The 22,939-nt window shown below is 36.7% G+C and overlaps 1 protein-coding gene across 2 annotated transcripts in view; it reads left to right on the plus strand.

The window, feature by feature from the left end:
• Positions 1-22,024, plus strand: part of MPP5 (membrane palmitoylated protein 5) — an 84,049-nt gene extending 62,025 nt beyond the window's left edge. The window contains exons 9-15 of one of the 2 annotated variants that reach the window (XM_036241985.1): positions 4,699-4,882; positions 6,883-6,954; positions 7,316-7,387; positions 10,672-10,839; positions 11,471-11,673; positions 14,256-14,366; positions 21,514-22,023. In XM_036241985.1, the coding sequence (XP_036097878.1) occupies positions 4,699-4,882; positions 6,883-6,954; positions 7,316-7,387; positions 10,672-10,839; positions 11,471-11,673; positions 14,256-14,366; positions 21,514-21,690 (987 nt within the window). In that variant the 3' untranslated portion in view covers positions 21,691-22,023. Of the gene's footprint in view, positions 1-4,698; positions 4,883-6,882; positions 6,955-7,315; positions 7,388-10,671; positions 10,840-11,470; positions 11,674-14,255; positions 14,367-21,513 lie in introns of both variants that reach the window. The other variant, XM_036241992.1, reaches the window with a different exon arrangement.
• Positions 22,025-22,939: the final 915 nt, after the last annotated feature.

The raw sequence follows: 22,939 nt of genomic DNA on the forward strand, positions 1-22,939 counted from the left end.
AAGTTCCTTGAAGGTCTCACTGAGTTCCTTGAGCATCCTTATAACTAATGTTTGAACACTGTGTCTGCTTGAGTGCTTATCTCCATTTTGTTTAGTTCTTTTCCTGGAATTTTGTTCTATTATTTTACTTGAGACATCTTTCTTTGTCTCCTCATTTTGGCTGCTTCCCTGTGATTGTTTCTATGTATTAGGTAGAGTTGCTATGTCTCCTGGGCTTTGTAGGGTGGCCTATTGTTGTAAGTGTCCTGTAGGGTCTCCAGTGGCACAGCCTCCCTGATCACCCCAACTGGGCCTTCGAGATGTACCCCTAGTGTGGTCTGTACACCCATCTGTTGTAATTGAGTCTTAATTGCAGTCTTGATGTGGCATCTTCTTTAATTTCGTAATTGTAGGATTTCCATTCAGCTCGATGTAAGATGGTTCTCCACAGTTATACTTTCTATTTTGGCTATCATTCCATGCTTTTTTTTTTTTTTTATATAAAGAAAGAAAGGGAGAGAGAGATATAAACATTGATTTGAGAGAGAAACATCAATTGGCTGTCTCCTGCATACTCCCTACTGGAGATCGAGCCCCTAACCCAGGCATGTGCCCTGACCAGATATCGAACCGGGACCTCTCAGTCCATGAGACAACACTCAAACCACTGAGCCATACTGGTACGGCTTTCCTTTCTTTATGGGACATATTAAAATTGATACTGTATTTGCAAACTTCCTTCTGTTTAAAGTTCTTTTGTCGGAGGAAAAATGAGGAAATAGTTTGTCTCTGTATTCTAAGAACCTGATTCTCCGTGCACTATGCCTTTCCACGTACCTCTCCTGTGAATAAGCCCTGAACTTCAAAATTAGCTCTGCTCTTTGAGAAGACACACAGAAGAGTGTTGGAATAAGTCCTTATATGACGTTAAAAGAAAGGGGGAGAGAGAAAGGAAAAGAAACAATGCCCTTTTAAAATACTGCATTTGAGCCCCGCTGGGTGGCTTAGTTGGTTGGAGCATTATCCTGTACACCAAAAGGGTTACGGATTTGATCCCTGGTTAGGGCGCATACAAGAGGCAGCCAATTGATGTTTCTCTCACATAGATGTTTCTCTCTCTCCCTTCCTCTCTCTCTAAAAATCAATAAACATATCCTTGAGTGAGGATTAAAAAAATAATAAAAACAAATAAAATACAGCATTTGATGGGTAAAGATCTTTTCAAAATAGAAATATTGTTGTGCAACATTTTTTTCCTTTATTTCCTCCTTTTGTTGTGAAGATCTCTCAGTTGCAAAATCTCTTGAAGTTTTTAATCAAACCTAAGTGGCTTAGAATGAGCTATTATTAAAGCTTGCACAGCAGCTTTTCAGAAAGAAAACTGATAGGAAATCATAATTTAATCCTTACCCGAGGGTATTTTTTTTTCCCATTGATTTTTAGAGAGATTGGAAGGAATAGGGGAAGAGGAGGAAAGGGAGGGAGAAACATCAATGTGAGAGAGACATATTGATTGGTTGCCTTCCACACTCCCCCAACTGGGGCCAGGGATCAAACCTGCAACCCAGGTATGTACCATTGACTGGGAATTGAACCTGCAACCTTTTGGTGCTCGGGCTGATGCTCTAACCACTGAGTCATACTGACCAGGGCAGAAATCATAATTTTAGTTGGAATATGCAGAATAATTATGAGATTAGTGATTTTAAGAAGTTAAAACCAATTTATTTAAGAAGTTAAAACTAATTTATTGAGCATCATTATGGTATAGGTCAGGATCTAGTAAGAGCAAAGCAAAGTTATCTTTCTGACGTATGTTTTGTGATATTAGAAAGTAGCATGTATTTAAAGTAGATAAAATAAGTGTTAATCTGAAACCCCACTGTAATCACCTGCTGAGTTATAATGTCATGAATGGCAAGAATAAACTGTATCAGGAGAGGTACTCCCTTATGCATCACACATAGCAACAAGTGGCTGATTTATCAGTTGCAGAGGGCAAGAGGCTTGGCACCTTGTAGTTCACTTTCTGGGTAAGATGGATTTATCCCAGGAAGCATGCATTGCTTAAACTGCAATTTCTTTCTCTTCACATTGACTTAAAAAAAAAGAGTTTCCAAACAAGTGTGTAAAACTTTAGATTATATTTCACTGTATGACTGGAATAATATGGAGGAAGGAAATAGAATATTTGAACCAAAGGCACATTTCTCATCTAGTCTAGTGCCCTAATCCAGCAATTTTTAACCAGTGTGCCATAGAATTTTTAAAACATGCAATACCTGACAGTTTAGTCAGGGGTACTGACCTCTTTTCCTTAGATTGTCAAAGTGAAAAATGACAACAGCCAACACAATAGCCGTCTGGTGTGAATGACTCAGATTATACCTATTTTTGTAGGATCGGCAAAAAATGTAATATATTTTTTTGGTGTGCTATAGAATTTCAGTAATTACTTTGTGTGTGCCATGAGATGGAAAGGGTTGAAAATTGCTGCACTAATCTAACAGGAATAAACTGAAATGTAGCAGGATCATACTGCTTATTGGTGATGGAATATGCACTAGAAAATTAGAATATCAGTTGTCCAATAATATAAGCTATTATGATTATTTAGTCTGTGCCAGGCATGGTACTAATTATTTTATATGTTTTATCTAACTTAATCCTTATAGCATCCCTATGAAATATAGATATCTTTATTATTGCCATTTAACAGACATTGAAACTAGAACTTAGAAAGGTCAAGTTAATGGCCCAAGCCCACTATGAGTGACTGAGTAAGGACTAGAACCCATGCCTATTCCAGCCTATCCTCTTAACTGCTGTGTAGATAACAGGTAATGTCCCACAAAGCTACTAAATATTAGGTTTCTGCAGTACTGATTACTATTAGTTAAAAGAAACTAATTAGACTACCATGATAGAAAATCGCAACTCTAGGTGAATTAACAACCTCTTAGTAACTATGTATGTGATAGTCTGGATTCTAAGAAAAACAAAAGCATATGAGATTTTAGAATTTGAAATTGCTGTGGGATCTCTTTTGCCTATAGAAGACTAATTCTTCTAATAACACTAGGAGCATGCCTTCATGAAGTCTTTTGATTTGTGGGGTCTGAGAGAAAAGTGGTTTAAGGGGAACTTAAAGGCTCAGGATAGGAGGATAATAAAATCACAGTGCAGGGATACAAATCATAGAATTAATCACTAGCCCAGTGGTGTTAATTATTGAAATATATTCTAAGGGGTCCCAAATAATTATTTTCCTTATAGTGAACATCTGTTGGATGCCCTTTGTGTACTAGACACTGTGCTAAGCACTGGTATATAATAATGAACATGACATAAATAATTATAACTTGCAGTATGTGATAAGGTAGGAATAAGCACAAGGTGAACATTAAGAATAAAAAGAAGAAAAAAAAAAGAAAAAGAAGTAGGATTAATTATGTAAGATGGACAGGAAAGGCCTCTTGGAGAAGGCAACTTCATGAAGACCTGCAGGATGAGATGAAAGCCAGGCCTATTAATTGCCAGAAGAGCTACCAGCTATAATTTCTAAAGAACTTTTATGTTTGGAAAGCCTGTGGGCATGGAGCAAAGTAGGAGAGTAAAAAGGTGAGGGGAACCTATGAGATGAGACTAGAAAGGTAGGTAGGGCCAGGTCAAGTAGGTCTCCTTGGCCATGGCAGAGAGTTTGGATTTTAAATATGGTAAATGATCTGATTGGTGTTTAAAAAAACACTTCTGGCTTCTGTGTATAAATTGGATCAGTAGAGCCAATAAGGAAGCAAGGAGATTTAGGAAACTTGCTGAAGTCATTATGAAGTATGATAACGGCTTAAACTTGGATGATAGCAATGACAGTGGAGAAAATGAATCAGGCTGTGTTTTATTTATTTATTTTTTTAGCCTCACCCGAGGACATTTTTCCATTTTTTGTTCAGATAGAGTGGGAGGGAGAGAGAGGAAGAGAGAGAGAGAGAGAAACATTGACGTGAAAGGGACACATCAAGTGGTTGCCACCCGCACGACCAACCAGGGCTGGGGACAAACTGCAACCGAGGTACATGCCCTTAGCAGGAACCGAACCCGGGTCTCTCTGAACCGCAGGCCGACGCTCTAACCGCTGAGCCAAACCAGCCAGGGCCAGGCTGTGTTTTAGAAAGAAAAGACAGGACCTTGTAATGAATGTGGAGGGTAAAGGAAAGGAAGGAAGCAAGGATGCTTGAACAACTGGGTGGATAGTGGTGCTGCTTACTTAAAGGGAAATCTGGAGGAAAAACAGATTTTGGAAGAAAACTCAAGAGGTCCATTTTACAGGTTTGAGATATGTGAAGGGCATTGCAGACTTACTGTTTTTACAGATCAGGAATGGAGACAAGAGGGGTGGGTCTTTATTACATTCTTCCTGCTTCTCTTAAGCCTTAGAAGCCCCTTAGCACCTCACCTTATTAGTGGCTAACAATATAGTGTTTTGCATACTCTTGTTCATGTTTGCAGTCAACAGAGCGATGAACTTAATTGAAGAAAACAGATGAGCCTGAGAAAATACTGCCGCCAAAATACTGTTATTTAACTAAACTCCCTCTTTCAACTCTTAATTTCATTTCACTAATGAAAAACCGTAACATTTTAATTATATTTATGCTCAAAATTTTGTGTTGCCATTTCATCATTATTGTTTTCATTTTTATACCCTTTTTTATCTTTTAGATCCATGTAAAAGCTCATTTTGACTATGACCCTTCAGATGACCCATATGTTCCATGTCGAGAGTTAGGTCTGTCTTTTCAAAAAGGGGATATACTTCATGTGATCAGTCAAGAAGATCCAAACTGGTGGCAGGCCTACAGGGATGGGGATGAAGATAATCAACCTCTAGCTGGGCTTGTTCCAGGTAAGAACAGTATTATAGAAAGTGCATACATAGTTAAAAGAACATTTTGAAAGCAGATCTTCAGAAAGGAAACTCTCTTTTTCATGCCTTTAAAAAAATGATGTGATTACTTTTTCATGTAGTTTTGTTTTTATATTGTATCTGTAGCATAAGTATCTTGAATATAATTGTGACCAATTTGTTGGGCTTCAGAATGAAATTATGATGCAATGTAATATTTACATTTATTCTTTATGTGTATAATAAAGTTACAGAAAGTCACAAGTCCATCTGCTTTTAAACCCAAAAGCTGGAAATAAGCTTTGTCTATATTTGGTCATATCTCAAGAAGGGAGGAATGAGCTTCTTATATTAAGTTGAGTGTGTGACAATATACCCCTGATTCTTCACAGTAACAGTTGTAGGATGATCCTCTGGAATCCTGGAGTATTGGACAGCCATCATGGTTCTCTACTCAGTACTTCTGCCAAATGTCAGTTTGATCTCTTCTTACCATGCCAGCCTTAGCCCATAAATATTTAGAACTGCCTTTATTTACGGATTGATTACATTGAGTTTCTGAAAGTATATAGATGAGTTAGGGAGATTTCAGTGATATCATTTGCAAGTCTTTTATTGGACAAATAAACAGACCCACCTATGTTTGAATTTGATAATGGTTTTCTGTTAGAAGGATTTTTAAGAGGTCATAATGTCCATCTCCCATTAATGTCTGCTTCTATTTCAAAAGTAGTTTCACGTGTATAGTATTAAAACATGTCATAGAAGTATAGTACCGTAATGCTTTTAAACATTTTAATATGTAAATGATTAAAATTATTTTATTCCTTATTTTTTAATCTGTTAAAAACAAATACTCTTTTTTTTAAAGTTTAATGCTCATAAGATTTTCTGTCTAGTCATAGTTACTTGTTTCACTAGAAATGCCATCTTAACAGCTCCTAGAGATAACCTATTTTCCTTTAATGCTTATGTGTGTCAAACTCATTACTAATATTTTCACTTGTGCTTTTATGAAATATACTACATTCTACAGATTATTCCAGTGTAGATGAAAATTGTCTATTGATTTTTAAGAATCTCAGGCTTAAATGGAAAGAAGCAGATATAAAAACTAAATATAAAAGTAGACCTCTAATACAGAATTGTTGAAGTAAAACTATTTTAGCCGTCAGAAAAAATACATTTGGTTTTAAAGTAGATGTCTTAAAAGAAGACAAAGGTCAGAAACCTTGAAAACCTATATTAAAAGCTTATTTCTGAGAGGGAAAACAGTATGTTTTTCATTTATTTGTATCATTAGTAAAGGTGGAAATTTTAAAAATTAAACATGCCTGGCCGGTGTGGCTCAGTGGTTGAGCATCGACCCATATACTTAGAGGTCGCTGGTTCAGTTCCCTGTCAGGGCACATGCCTGGGTTGCAGGGTGCAGCTGATTGATGTTTCTATCTCTCTCTCTAAAAATCAGTAAAAAAAATAGTTTAAAAAATATATATATATACATACAATGAAAAAGAGGGGTAGAGAATAATAAATGCAAGGGAACACATTCAGTGGTGTCTTCAAATAAAAAAGTGATGAATGTTCACATATTATTTTGGAAAGTTAACTCCTAGAATGAATTTGCTTGATTTTAGATAATTCTGAATGATCAGAACTGTTGTTAAGATCCAGCATAGTACTTTCCACTTAGTAAATGCTCAATGAAAGCTTTGTAAAAATTGAACTGTTGAATTTCCTAACACTAGTTTATTATTTATCTTTTCTAGTAGGTAATGTATTCTAGTAATACATGTCTTAGGATTGGTTGAGAGTGAGGTTGAAACTAATACATTAAACATTTGGAGGCTTATTTATAATTACAGCTGACATACTCTTATAGATTGCAGAAGGAATTAGAAGGGAATATAAATGGTTACTTCCGGTGTTTTCTCTTGGTTTAAGAAAATATACTTCTTTTGTCTTAAATATTTTACTCTTTTTTCCTTTCTGCTATTAAGGGAAAAGCTTTCAGCAGCAAAGGGAAGCCATGAAGCAAACCATAGAAGAAGATAAGGAGCCAGAAAAATCAGGTTGGACATTTTTATTTGACATTAATGTGAGGTTTCTTGGATCTTCATCTGGAACCATGTTTAAATTTACATATCAGAACTGGCAAGAAAGATGTTTTCATGGCAAGAGTGATGTGAAAGACAAAACTGATTATCTTAGAACTGTAAAGAGAGGAGAGGATTTAAATATTAAAGATTGTTGGTCTATAATGTAAGATTAATGGAAAATTGTAAATACTTCCCTGAAGAATAGTTCTGTGAACAATGTACTACATGTTTATAAATTTAAATTTAAAACTATTTGAGTTTTTCAATTTGAAGTATGTAGCTTTGTTCAGGGAAACATACCACATTTATAGTTATGCTTATTATTATTCAACAGGAAAACTGTGGTGTGCAAAGAAGAATAAAAAGAAGAGGAAAAAGGTTTTATATAATGCCAATAAAAATGATGGTAAGTTCCACTCTTAGAGATAGCTGTATTTATATCTGAAAGAGACCCACTATTTAGGACTTGAAAGAAATTAAGTTGATATTTTCAGAGAATTTTGTTTCTAGTCCCATTTTGCCTCTTAGTATAACACAATGGAATCCTACGAGTAATACAGTTTTTTGAATTATGAGTAAAACTGATATAAAAATTAACGTGATTAACATATATAGTATTATATTGATATTTCTCTAATTTTGAGGAAATTGAATTGAAATTTCTGTAATTCTTTTCTACTTAAACTCTTTATTTGCAAAATTAATACGTGCTTCTAACAAATTCTAACAATATAGCTGTATTTTAAGTAAACAGTGAATATTTTGTCTAGAATAACTCCTGTCACCAAGACAACCCATTCCACAGAGCTGCTACCTGCTGGCACAGTCAGATACACAGGAGAGTTTTTTATTTTTTATTTATTTGTTTTTTAAACTTATATTTATTCTCCTGTTTTAGATTTTTTTTTTTTTTTAATCCTCACCCGAGGACATTTTTCCATTTTTTGTTCAGATAGAACGGGAGGGAGAGAGAGGAAGAGAGAGAGAGAGAGAGAGAGAGAAACATCGATGTGAAGGGACACATCGAGTGGCTGCCACCCGCAGACCAACCAGGGCCGGGGACAGACTGCAACCGAGGTACGTGCCCTTAGCGGAAACCGAACCCGGGTCTCTCTGTACCGCAGGCCGACGCTCCAACCGCTGAGCCAAACCGGCCAGGGCAGGAGAGTTTTTTATTTTAAAGTTGTAGTTTCTCTTAAAATCAAAAGCTCTAATAACATGTGGCTCATATTCCCTAGTGACAATACTCTGCTGGACCTGAGTGATGGCTATTGTCTTTATATCGGGCACCTACTGTCAACAGTTTCCACAACATCCAGTTTTTATAAGCTGATCCTGATTTACTGCTTTCATTACCTTCTTGATTGGTCCTTATGAGCATTAGATATGCTACCTGTGTTTTGGTTCATGTTAGAAACAAGTCAAATAATAAAATCAAGGCAACCCTTCTTAAACAATTTATAAGGCTTATTCTCATAATACCTTGAAGGTTTTTTTAGGCAGCATAAATTAAACCAATGAAAATAAAATGTTATAGGTTATTGAAAAACTCCATATAAAACTAAATCTGAGCCCTGGCCAGTTTGGTTCAGTGGTTAGAGCGTGGGCCCGTGGACCAGAAGTCTGGGTTCGGTTCCTGTTGAGGGTGTGTACCTCAGTTGCGGTTCTTCCCCAGCCCTGATTGGGGTCGTGCAGGAGGCAACAAGTCGATGTCTCTCTCTCACATCGATCTTTCTCTCTTTCTCTCTCTCTCTCCCTCCCACTCCGTCTGAAGATAAATGCAAAAAAATGTCCTTGGGTGAGGATGATTAAAAAAAACACACAAAAAAAACTAAATCTGAGATTCCATCTACTTTAATGTAATTTTTTCCAAAATAAATACCCTTAATGCTAATTGATATATTATGTAACTAAGATTTATTGAATTGTTAGTCCTTTCCTCCATACTTGGGTAAGTGATTAATATCTGGTTTTATCTTTTGAAACACTAAAATGAATCGATTCAGCTCTAATAGCTATTATACTCTAGAAATTTTGCAAATCTGAAGTCTACAGATTATAAACTAAGTCTGTAAATCACAATGCTGCCACAGTCTGATTATACATGTTAGAAGAAGGGACTCAAATTTTTCAGAGTGAAAAGCTTTTTGGGAAGGGAAGGTGTCATCATAATTAATATTTTTATTAATAATAACCATAATTTAGAATAACTTTTATGTTTTAGATGCTTTGATCCATTTAGTTCTCATAATTCCTTGAGAGTACAGATTAATAAATTCAAACTCTGCCTGGCCAGTGTGGCTCAGTAGATTGAGTGTTATCCCATGGACTGAGAGGTCCTAGTTCGATTCCGGTCTGGGCACATGCCCAGGTTGCAGGCTCGATCCCCAGTAGGGGATGTACAAGAGGGGCCTGATTGATGTATCTGTCTCACATCAATGTTTCTATCTCTCTCTCCCTTCCTCTCTCTCTAAAAAATCAATAAAAACATATTAAATAAATTAATTAAAGCTTGGATATTAAAGAGATCTGCTTAAATTCTTACAGCTAAGATATAGTTGAGCTGAAATTTAAACAAATATAGTTTGAGTTCCTACTCTGCTAAGTACTGACAAGACTAAGATGGTCCCCTGCCCCCATGGAACTTACAGCTGAGAGAGTCTGACTACCTATCTGATGCTCTTTCCCAGTCAGATGAACTAGTACTAGTGAGAAGGTGGCAGGCTGCTCTCTGTCTTTGTTCTTACCACTTAACAGCTCTGATTTCATCTGAATTATGGGCTTTAGGAATGTTACCCCACCTATCATAATTTATACCTCTTCTTGAATCGTGACCTCAGGTATTCCAGAACAAAGTAAATATAAATGCAGGAAGTGTGAATAGCACAGATATGACCTGTTTTCAAGTTACATAATCACAGAAAAGTATTCAGCTTTCTCTGATACCACTGGTTATAGCCACTATTTATGAATGTTTGTGCTAGATATTATGCTCAGCATGCACATTATGTCTGATCCTTAAACCCTCTAACTAAAGTGTTAGTATCCCCATTTTACAAAAATGATAGCTATTATTCTCATTAGTTTAACCCCTGGTTCCCCACCCTCTGTCAAAGTATTGGCTGCAAACTAGTTATTTTACATAAGAATCAGTATAGTGATATTGTATTAAACATTCAAATAGTGTATGAACAAGAGAAGCAATAAAAAATTTTTTTTTTTATCCTCACCCGAGGACATTTTTCCATTTTTTGTTCAGGTAGAGTGGGAGGGAAAGAGAGGAACAGAGAGAGAGAGAGAAACATCGATGTGAAAGGAACACATCGAGTGGCCACCACCCGCACAACCGACCAGGGCCGGGGACAAACTGCCACCGAGGTATGCGCCCTTAGCGGAAACCGAACCCGGGTCTCTCAGGACCGCAGGCCGACACTCTAACCGCTGAGCCAAACCGGCCAGGGCTAAAAATTTTTTAGAACGATTACTACATTGTCTAATTTACTTTCATAGTATCCTGGAAAGGATATAATGACATGGGAAAATACTCATAATACTATCTTGATCCAAGAAGTTAAGTGTTTTTAATAATAAATTGTGCTCTTTCCAATTTTTTTTGGCAGATCTGTGAGTATATGCTTATTACATAGCAATAATTCTGTCTGAAGGGCTTAACTTTTTCTTTTTCTAAAGATTATGACAATGAAGAAGTCTTAACTTATGAAGAAATGTCACTTTATCATCAGCCAGCAAATAGGAAAAGACCTATAATTCTGATTGGTCCACAGAACTGTGGCCAGAATGAATTGCGTCAGAGACTCATGAACAAAGAGAAAGACCGCTTTGCATCTGCAGTTCCTCGTAAGTTTGGATACATTCCCATTTTCCTGTGCTTTTCAGTTTACCACCTTAGAAGCTAACTATGTAGGGAAAATTTTCATCCATTTTGTTAAAACAATGTTGTCCAGGAAAAAACTTAGTTTAACCACATCTTCTTAAGAAATTTCAATTTTTCCTTAGAATATGGTACTAGTTACATTCTAAATGAATTTCATTTTACATTTCTTATAATTCCCTGTTCAATGTGGAATCAACTTCTGGTTTTTTAAACTGATGCAGAAGACAGGAATTTAGACATAATCTCTGAACACAGAAGTTCCGTTTAAAAGTTACATGATATGTTATATAGCACCTAATCCTGTGGAAATAAACTTCAGGAAAAGGTGAGTATTAGTGTTTTAAATGCAAGATGAAGTAATTTAAAATGTATTAAGTTATAAATGTAACTATTAATAAGATACTAAAAACACATTTTTGTTCATTTTTCAATCTGGAAACAAAACCAGTGTTAAACACATGGGCTCTTAACATTTCTTCAACTTACTGTTTTATAATCTCTATTATAAAATTAAAAATGTTTCTGATTAATAGAATTATCCCTATCCTTACTCTGATCCATGTCAATAATTTTTACCTGATTTTGTTTACCCAGATACAACTCGCAGTAGGCGAGACCACGAAGTAGCCGGTAGAGATTACCACTTTATTTCTCGGCAAGCATTCGAGGCAGACATAGCAGCTGGAAAGTTCATTGAGCATGGTGAATTTGAGAAAAATTTGTATGGAACCAGCATAGATTCTGTACGGCAAGTGATCAACTCTGGGAAAATATGTCTTTTAAGTCTTCGTACACAGGTAAAGCTGTTTTGATTTAGGGTGTTGAATTTGAGGACATTTTTTGCAAAGTACTTTAGTGAAAACTATTTTGGTCCAAGAACCACAGGACCTAATTAAATTCTTAGAACAGTTTTTTCCCACTAAGTCCCTATGTGAAGTCAGACAGATTGCTATCTCAGTTTCCTCAGAGAGTAAAATACATACCTACATATATACACCTACATATTTTGTATAATTTAATACAGTAACTGTAGTACTGGTAGTACTTTAGGATTTTAGAGGTTATAAAAATTTCCCTTCTCTGATTCTGATCTGAGAAATATTAGAATAGAGGTCATATTTATAGTTTTAAATACCGTAGTTCAAGTATTAGTAAATATCATAATGAATACTTAGTTGTATTAAATAATGAAACTTCTATTGGTTTCTATTACTCGACATACCAAGCAAAAATTAAAAATGACTAACAATTGCTCTTAGATTTCCATTAAAAATAAAATATTTTTAGAAAAGTGGGATTATTAAGGTTGTTTTTTGTGGAAAAGGTTTTTTAGACTACTGGACAGCTTCAGCATAAAACTTTCCTTAATGTGGTAGAATCTACTTTGTATGTAAACTGAGGAAACATAAGCAGTAGTCATTAAATAGATGTACCAGAAGGGAAATTGACTCTGAAATGGCTCTTTTGAGCCTGGGCTGAGAAGCTTAGTTGATTGGTGCATCATCCGGTATACCAAAAGGTTGTAGGTTAGTTCTCGATCAGAGCACATACCTAGGTTGCAGTTTTGTTCCCCCGTCAGGGTGAGTATAGGAGGCAACCAATCAATGTTTCTTTCTTACGTCAATTTCTCTCTCTCTCTCTCTCTCTCTCTCTCTGCTTCTCTCCCTCCCTCCCTCCCCCCCCCTCCCCCCCCTCTCTCCTCTCTCTCTGCTCTCTCTATCCCTCTCTCTTTCCTCTCTCTCTGCTCTCTCTATCCCTCTCTCTCTCCTCTCTCTCTCTCTCCTTGATAAAAACATATCCTCAGGCCTGGCTGGTGTGGCTCAGTGGTTGAGCGTCAACCCATGCACCAAGGGGTTGCCAGTTCGATTCCCAGTCAGGGTACATGCCCAGGTTGTGGGCCAAATCCCCAATGGGGGGCATGCAGGAGGCGGCCAATCAGTGTTCTCTCTCATCAATGTTTTTGTTTGTTTTTTAATCCTCACCCGAGGACACTTTTTCCATTTTTTGTTCAGATAGAGTGGGAGAGAGAGAGAGAAACATCAATATGAAAGGGACACATTGAGCAGCTGCCACCCGCATGACCCAGCCATGACCGGGGACAAACTGCAACCGAGGTACGTGCCCTTAGCGGGAACCGAACCCGGGTCTCTCTGGACTGCAGGTCGATGCTCTAACTGCTGAGCCAAACTAACCAGGGCTCATCGATGTTTTTATCTCTCCCTCTCCCTTGCTTTCTCTCTAAAATCAATAAAGGGGGGAAAATTTTTTTTAAAAACACAAAAACATATCCTTGGGTAAGGATTAAAAAACAATAATAAAAATAAATAAAATGGCTCTCTTGAAATAGTAATTAGGTTTTATTTATTTATTTTTTTAGTGGTCACAAGCATTTAGTCTCTTACTATTTCAATTATAAACACTTAAGAGAAGTTTAAATGTTTTTACTAAATTTCTTCAGAATTCTTATATTATGTGGTCTAGTAGATGTACCAAAGAACATAGAGAAGTTAAACATATTGTCTTAGTAATGTTTTTAGGTTAAAAGTGGGGGCCATGCCCTGTAATTCCCATTTTGATGGAGTGCTTCAGTTTACGGCACATGCAGTGGCAACGGTGAGATGAAAGCCACACCTCCTAATTCAGACAGTCTTTTTCTTGGATGTGCTTTTCCAGAATTTATGTGTGTGTGAAATTTTTTTCTCAGCTTGTGCTTGCATTTAGACCCTGGCACATTGTAAGGTGATTGCTCATTTCTAATTTCTCTAAAATGGATTTTTTTTTTTTTTTTTTTTTATCCTCACCCGAGGATATTTTTCCATTTTTTGTACAGATAGAGAGGGAGGGAGAGGAAGGGAGAGAGAGAGAGAAATATCGACGTGAAGGGACACATCGAGTGGCTGCCACCCGCACGACCAACCAGGGCCGGGGACAAACTGCAACCGAAGTACGTGCCCTTAGCGGGAACCGAACCCGGGTCTCTCCGGACCGCAGGCCGATGCTCTAACCGCTGAGCCAAACCGGCCAGGGCTAAAATGGATTTTTAATATGGTTATTACAATCTTCGTGTGATCTTATGAGCAGGGTTGTAGATCATATAGTTGTAATCCTTTGGTGTCAGTTCATTTCTATTTCATTACATAAACAGAGCAAGCCAATATTATGTGTATGTGTGTTTATGTGTGATTTTATAGGTACACAATATATTTTAATAGTGAATGGTAGGATCTTAAAATATTGTGAATTTTGTGTTATGAAGATGTTTTGAAACACTGATAGGTTGTTTGTTTTTAAATGACATTGTTATATTCCAAGTATATTATTGGAGAGTAATTAAAAGATGAAAATTATTTTAAAGACCCAAAATATCTTTTCTTTTCAGTCATTGAAGACTCTCCGGAATTCAGACTTAAAACCATATATTATTTTTATTGCACCCCCTTCACAAGAAAGACTTCGGGCATTGTTGGCCAAAGAGGGCAAGAATCCAAAGGTAAAGTTATTATACTGTTCCTTTGAAAATGAACATGAACCAGTCATAGCTTCCTATGTCACAATACTTAAAAGCTTAAAATGCTTGAGCTTTCAAACTGATACTTCTTTCTGTCATATTACTTTGTCCAAAATTGCCATGGGTGCCTCTGATTGGACAATGGCAGCTCAAAGAAGGTGGCTTCTCCTGTGGTTTCCCACACATTCTCTGCTGTTACCCCAAATGTACGGAAAGCTTTGGCATTTCTTATCACTTCCTAATCTTCACATAGGTGTATGTTATTTCCAGCAGGGATTATATGACACCCCTTACACACAAAAAAGGATTCATCATATTCTTAGGGATTGCCCACTTTTCTCTAGATATTCTACATGTGTGGGGAGCCAGCATTGAGTGCTCTTGTCTTTTTCTTTTTTCTCATTGAAATTCTATGTTCTAGTTGTCTCCTCCCTTTAGTCTTCTTACACGATCTGAAATGGAAAAATTTTTTAATTATTTTAGATGCTCAATATGGTTGAAGTAGTAGTCCATAGTATATTAAATATTATTAATAATTAAATGATAATATATTTATAGAAAGCATTGACTTTTTATTTAAATGTGAAATAAAAACTGTCATGTGAGAATTGTTATGTCAAAATAACAAATACTCTTTCTTGGTTTTTGCTGATTTTTAAAAATATTTTGATTTAACAGAGGAATGACTCATCTCATTTCCTTTGCTGTGCTTCGAAATCTCCTTAAAAGCCATTATAAAACGTCTAATAATGCTCTTCCTTGAAAGCTTTAAAAGTCATTCAGAGTATAACAGCACACCTTTTCTCTGATTCTTGACTTCACTGAAGCTGTCAGCCCTCCTTGTTCTACCTCAAGATAACATTTTTCACTCTAAGTCTACTTACATTTCTTATTCAATCTATACATATGGGAAGGTAGTATTTTTCAATGTCTTAGGCTATAGACACCAGGGAATTTACCATCCTACATGTTGAATATAATGTTTAGGCTAAGTAGACTAGGTGTTTAAAGTAATGTTTCATCCTTATTTTAATCTTTTTTTTTTTTTATCCTCACCCGAGGTCATTTTTCCATTTTTTGTTCAGATAGAGTGGGAGGGAGAGAGAGGAAGAGAGAGAGAGAGAGAGAAACATCGACGTGAAAGGGACACATCGAGTGGCTGCCACCCACACGACCAACCAGGGCCGGGGACAAACTGCAACCGAGGTACGTGCCCTTAGCGGGAACAGAACCCGAGTCTCTCTAGACCGCAGGCCGACACTCTAACTGCTGAACCAAACCAGCCAGGGCTCATCCTTATTTTATTTTTTGCAACACAACTCTAAGTTCATAAATTAGTGGTGTCAGAGTATCTGTTGTCCTTAGCACTGGGGATGATACAAAAGAAATATGAGACATGATCACTTGCTGTTCTTGAGAAGGATCACAACATACAATAAGGAAAACAAGATTACTATTTCATGAAACTTAGGGCCCAGTAACTACTTTGGTAAATAAGAAATCCCATGATTGTCCAGCAGTGTGGCTCATTGGTTGAGTGTCGACACATGCCCAGGTTGTGGGCCCGATCCCCAGTGAGGGGCATACAGGAGGCAGCCAGTCGATGTTCTCTCTCATCGATGTTTCTCTCTCTCCCTCTTCCTTTGTTTCTCTCTAAAATCAATAAAGAAAAAAAATAAATAACATGGTTGTTCAAGGAAAGGGATGCCCCTTAAGGACCAGTGAACTGCATTCTACTTATTCAGCCTTATTTTCTATTTTTAAGCAGGCACACTTTCTTTAGTCGGGTTGTTATTCTCCAACCAGGACTCAGTATCATGACAAGGACTGTCTCTGGCGTGCTCTCATGGAATTTTTTTACCTACTTTATTTTGAATTAGCCATCCAAATTGAGGCCTAGAAAGATACCAATTACACCCCCCCCCCCTTCCTGAAGAAGACTGGTTTATTTAAAAAAATTTTTTTTTCTTTATTGGTTTGAGAGAGAGAGAAACATCAATTAGAGAGAACATCAACTGGCCACCTCCTGGATGTCCCCCACTGGGGATCTGGCCCACAACCTGGGCATGTGCCCTGACCGGGAATCAAACTAGTGACCTCTTGGCGCATGGTTTGATGCTCAACCACTGAGCCACACTGGCCAGGCCTAGTTATATATATTTTTAAAGCATGGACTTAATCAGTACCAAAATATTTGAATGGTATACAGTATTCTTGATTTTCTAATTAGAATTTTCTAATTTTTTTTTTTTAATCCTCACCCGAGGATTTTATTTTTCCATTTATCTTCAGACAGAGTGGGAAGGAGAGGGGAGGGGAGAGAGAGAGAGAAAGAGAAACATTGATGTGAGAGAGACATATTGACTGGTTGCCTCCCTACATGACCCCAACCAGGGCTGGAGATTGAACTGTAGCCAAGGTACTTGCCCTTGGCCGGAATCAAACCCGCAACTCTGGTCTGTGAGTTGTGCCAAGCCAGCCAGGGCAGGAATTTTCTAATTTTTATTTATTTATTTATTTATTTTTATTTTATTTATTTTTTATTCTCACCCGAGGACATTTTTCCATGTTTTGTTCAGATACAATGGGAGGGAGAAAGAGAGAGAGAGAGAAACATCGACGTGAAAGGGACACATCGAGTGGTTGCCACCCGCGCGACCCAACCAGGGCTGGGGACAAACTGCAACCGAGGTACGTGCTCTTAGCGGGAACCGAACCCGGGTCTCTCTGGACCACAGGCCGATGCTCTAACCGCTGAGCCAAATCGGCCAGGGTGGAATTTTCTAATTTTTAAAAATCAACTTTATTGAGGTTACTTTACATAAATAAAATACATACATTTTAGTTGTATAATTCAGTGATTAGAGCATTTCCATCACTCGAAAAAATTTTCTCATGCCCCTTTAAAGTTAATATCCCTCCATTCTTCCCAAGGCAACCACTAAGTCTGCTTTATGTCACTATAGATTTGTTTTTTGTCTGTTTTTGAAGTTAATATAAATGGGACCACACAGTATGTTCAAGTTTGCGTATGGCTCTGTCAACATAGTGTTTTGAGATTCATCTATGTTGCATCTAACAGTAGTTCATACTTACTATTGCTAAGTGCTATATATACCATGATCTAAATACATCACAGTTTGTCTATTCACTACTTAAAAACCATTTGGGTTGTTTCCAGTTTTTAGCTAGTATGACCAAAGCTGCCCTAGACATTCATAGTCTTTCAGTGGACATATGTTTTTATCCTCTTGAATTGCTGGAGCAAGTGCTGAGTGCATGCTCAACTGCATAAAAACTGCCAAAATGTGTTAAAAACAGTTTGCTATTTTATGCTACCATTTTGGTTCCATTGGCTCCACAGCTTTCCCAACTTTTGCTGCTGTTGGATTGTAACAGTTTTTTAGTTCTAATAGGTGTGGATTGTTAATCATTTTGCATTTTCCTGATGACTGATGATAGCTTCTTTTCACATAGTCGTTTCGGCGTGTTCTTTTGTGAATTGTGTCAAGTTTTATTTTTTAAATTGTTTTTTTCTTTTTTTTTTTTTTGTATCTGGATATAAAAATTTTTCAAATCTTTTATCTTTTTAATGATTTTTTTAAAGTTCAGAAATGTTAAATCTTAATAAAGTATACTTTTTCATTTTTCTTATGGTTGATGATTTTTTTTTGTACTAAAACAGTGTCTAGTCCAAGATTATAAAAATGTTATCCTTTTAGCCCTGGCCGGTTTGGCTCAGTGGTTAGAGCGTTGGCCTGCTGTCCAAAGAGACCTGGGTTCGGTTCCCACTAAGGGCACATATCTTGGTTGCAGTTTGTCCCCGGCCCTGGTTGGGTCCTGCGGGAGGCAGCCACTCGATGTGTCCCTTTCACATCGATGTTTCTCTCTCTCTTCCTCTCTTTCCCTCCCCCTCTATCTGAACAAAAAATGGAAAAATGTCCTCGGGTGAGGATTAAAAAAAAAAAAGTTATCCTTTTATTCTAAAAGCTTTCTTGTATTAGCTTTTACTTTTAGGTTTGTGATCTGTCTCAGGTTCCTCTCTGTTTTAGTGTGAGGTAAGTGTGTTTTGGTTTGTTTTTTAAATCACATGTGGATATGCGCTTGCTCTAGAATCATTTCTGGAGTGAGGGCGACTATCCTTTCTCCCACTGAATTACATTGGTACTTTTGTTAAAAATGACCTGACCAAATATGGGGGAAAGGTGGTATGGGGTAGATTATGGATTATTTCTTGATTCTGTTCAGTATTTATGCTAATACTGTACTGTCTTGATTCCTGTAGCCTTATTGTGGGTCTTGGGAAACTATCATGAAAAGGAATGAAGTACTGATACACAGTACAACATAGACCATATATGGTATGATTCCATTTTATGGAATGTCCAGGATAGGCAAATCAACAGAGGCCTGTAGATTGGTGGTCGCCTAGAGATGGGGGCGTGGCTGCTAATGGGTATAGTTTGAAGGGAGCCGTGAGTGATAAAAATGTTCTGAAATGGAATTGTGTTGGTTGCATAACTCTCACTATACTAAAACCTGTTGAATTGTACATTTTAAATGGGTGAATGTAAATGAATTATATATCAAGAAAGCTGTTACCATTTAAAAATATCTCAGCAGGCTTTATTGTAGAAATTGGAAAGATTTTAAAATGTATATGGAAATTTAAAAGAATAAACAAAACCCTTTAGAAAAATAACTAAGTTGACTTTTGTCTGTTAATTTTTTTTTTGTCTGTTTTCTATTGAATTGACTTGTCTTATTTTTATTCTTTTATTGTAATTTGGCACTAATTTGTACTTGCTCTACTGTCTGAAAAAAACTTAGGTTTTAAATCTTTTCTAACATGAAGCTACAAATTGCTAAGCAGTTCTTTAGTTGCATCCTATAGATTTTGAGGTTATATTTTTTCATTATTATTTTGTTATAATTCTAATTTTTTACATTTTCTTTTTTAACACATGGGTTAATTAAAAGTATGTAATTTCCACCTATTCGGAGGTTTCAAAAAATATTTTTTTTATTTATAATTCCATTGTGATCAAACAACATACTCTGTAAAATGTCAGTCTTTTAAATTTGTTGAACTTTGATAGCCCAACATGTGTTCTATCTTGGTGTATGTTCCATGCACACCAGTAAGAATGTGTGTTCTGCATTTGTTGGGTAGAGGGTGATGTATCTGATTGCCTTTTAATTTCACTTATGTTTTATCTCCTTTGATATTTCCAGTAGTGCTTTATCACTCACAAATTAGAAGTATTGAATAAAATCAAATCCTCAGTTTTAAGAAAATAAAATTGTGCTAGTTAGGGAAGTGAAGGTGTTTCTCTGGATGCAAAATGTAAACATCAGTTATCTGATTGTACTCTGACTCTTGGCATCTGTTCTGTTAAAAGGGGGCTTGAGAGTGGTAAACTGATAGTACGAACTTAAACACTTTCCCTATAGGTTAATTTTGTTGGTCCAGTTTTTTGTTTAAAAACATTTTGTTTCATTCATGAATTATAAGTTGAACAATAAGAGGAAATTAAATTTAAGTAATATAAGCCATTTTGACAAAAGATAAAATAATGCCTTAAATTTGATAAAGAAAAACTAGGTAGATTGGATATTTGTGTGAATTTATGTAAGGTATGAGACTTAACATTTACATTTTAACTCTAGCACCACAAAGGTTAGATTCTGAGTTCTAGAATGTTCTTTCAATAACCTTAAATTTTGAGTAGACATAAGTTTAAGCAAGAATGGTGGTGTGTTCAATTACAATAGTGTAGCCGAGTCCCTGTCAGGGAACAAAGGCTTCTGTGTACCAGAGCCAGACGCACGACATTCCAGAGTGAAAATGAGAGAGCTGCACAGGGAACTGCCTCAGGACAGGCCAGAGCTGCACTATTTCTAATAGGTTTGCCTACTGTTGCAGAAGCCCAACCAGTTGAATGATATCAATTGTTTTGTATTGTGGGTCCAATATAGTATTGATATATGACTTTTGTATCTGAGACATTTGGACCTGAGTTTAACTAGTTGTCTTTATTGATGGGTGACTTGGAGGCAGTCTCACTTTCTTGAACAATTGTGTCTGGTAATCAGAGGCACATAGCTTTACCCCCTGCTTCTCTATGAGAAACAGTTGTTTCCCTTACCCAGTATTTTCAATTAGCCTGCTCTATATCTTTCCCAAACTCATCTTAGAATACTTTTAGCATCTTAAAGACCTCCCTTGTATATTGAAAACAATAGCAATTTAACATATTAAGCTGAGTTTTCCCCAAAAGGATATATATACAGTTGACTTTGGAACAATGGGGTTTAGAGGCATTGATCCCTGTACAATCAAAAATCCTGTATAAGTTTTGACAGCCCCCCAACTTAACTATGCTCTGTGTCTGTGGGTGATTGGTTTGAGGGCCCCTCATGGATACCAAGTTCCCCATATAAAATGGTGTAGATTAATACAGTTGGTCCTCCGTATCCACAGACTCCCAGCCACAGATCGTAAACAGTTATAGATATTTATTGAAATAAATCTGCATGTAAGTGGACCTGTGCAGTTCAAACCCATGTTATTCAAGGGTCAGCTGTATTCAATTTTTAAATCTTGGGTTGACCATCAGTATTTTCATAAAAAAAGATACCCATTCTATTGATCCTTTGCTTTTCTAACAGTGTTTAATTTGTCTAATTCTACAATAAAGAACAGGGGCTCTGTAAGAGCCAAGAATAGTTGGCACTTTGAGTCCTGTCACTCTTGCTCCAACCAAAAAGGTTCACTCTGTGTTACAAAAGATGTTATTTTTAGGAAATGCTCTAAAATATTTAAAAATGAATGTCTGTGGGGAACTCAGAGTAACAGTATGTGCTCTTGAAGTCTTGTGGGTAAGATGAAACAGAAATGTATAAAAACCTAAATTGCAGTATAAACAGGTTATATTGCATCCAAAATGATTTGCAGTGTGAGTCCTGAATATAGCAGAACAAAGGAAGTCACTCTGGCCATGACAGGGCTGGGAAGGAGCTCCTGAGGTGGAGTATTTTGAGAGGAGGAAAGCAGTGTACAGTTATTTCTTTGTTCTTTGGCCATCTTTGGTAAGGAGTTAACTTCAGTTTTTTCTACTTTTTACAGCCAGAAGAGTTGAGAGAAATCATTGAGAAAACTAGAGAGATGGAGCAGAACAACGGTCACTACTTTGACACAGCAATTGTGAATTCAGATCTTGATAAAGCCTATCAGGAATTGCTTAGGTTAATTAACAAACTTGATACTGAACCTCAGTGGGTACCGTCCACTTGGCTGAGGTAAAGGAAATATCCATCTGTGGCATGATTGGACTTGGATCAGGCAGACTGCCAGTATGAAGGTAAACCTGATACTTCAGCAAGACTGAGGGTAAGGTGGCAGGCAATGCAGATCTGTTCTTAGAAATCCCCACAGGTAATTTGTGCACAGCAGTCTATATTCACTATGGCGCTTTAGGTTCTTGCCTCATTTAGGGATTCTAAATGGAAGCTTTCAGCAGAGCATTCCATTTCATCCATGTGAAAACTGTTTTTCACCTAACCAAATCTTTTCTGCCTAGTCATATTTCCATGAAAAACGTGTGTGTACATACACAGCAGTCCACGTCTCACATAGTTATATTGATGTTATTTAACAGTTAACTTAAGTGACTTCATGGGAATTGGGGTGGGGGGGTAGGGATTGTGCTTACGTGTACTGGGCAAGACTTTATTTGGTTGGAAAACTGGTGTAGTCATCAGAAATACTTTAAAACATTTAATGTGCTGAAAGTATAATATACACGCCAGATTTTGAGTGCTACACAAAATACATTAAATATTGTTTATAGTGATTAAAAATGTTTAAGGTGCCACTTGGATCTGGAGCTACTCTCTTAGGCTTCAATTCATTTGTATGTCTTTTAATTCTTGAAAAACACATTCCATTAGAAGCACCAATTTTTAGCTCAAACTTTGTAGATCGGACTTGACTGCACATTCAGCAGACTGATCTAGTTAAGCGCATACAACATGCTGATCTTAAAGATAATTTTCTGAATTTTCCTTAAATGGTCACAGCTGATTTGATAACCTTCCTTTCTCTGATCTGCATAGCACAATAGAATGTGTACGTTGCATTTTTATGAATGGCAGATGTTCATATAAACTGTGTTGACTGTTAAGTTTCTCATGATGCAGAGTTTTTTATATACATGAGAGGACATAGTACATTTGAGTTTTTGCATTTTTGTATAGGAGCACAGTATAATTTGATGACTGTGCTATATATAGGTAATAAACTGGAATTCCGTGATGAATATAGCTGCTGTACTGTATACTAATATTAGATTGGCAAAATGGTCATTGATAACACTTGTTCGCATTGAACTAAAATTATATGAGGGAAATACTATGACAATTGACTTTGAGATCAGAAGGAATGGATGACCTGGAAGTCATTTGAACATTTTAGGAAAAGAACATGGGTGGGGGTGGGGAGAAGTTAAAGAGGTTTTCATCCTAACAAGGTCTGCCTCTTATGACCATAATGC

This window comes from Molossus molossus, unplaced genomic scaffold (assembly GCF_014108415.1).
Source record: "Molossus molossus isolate mMolMol1 unplaced genomic scaffold, mMolMol1.p scaffold_m16_p_1, whole genome shotgun sequence".
Classification (NCBI taxonomy): Eukaryota; Metazoa; Chordata; class Mammalia; order Chiroptera; family Molossidae; genus Molossus; species Molossus molossus.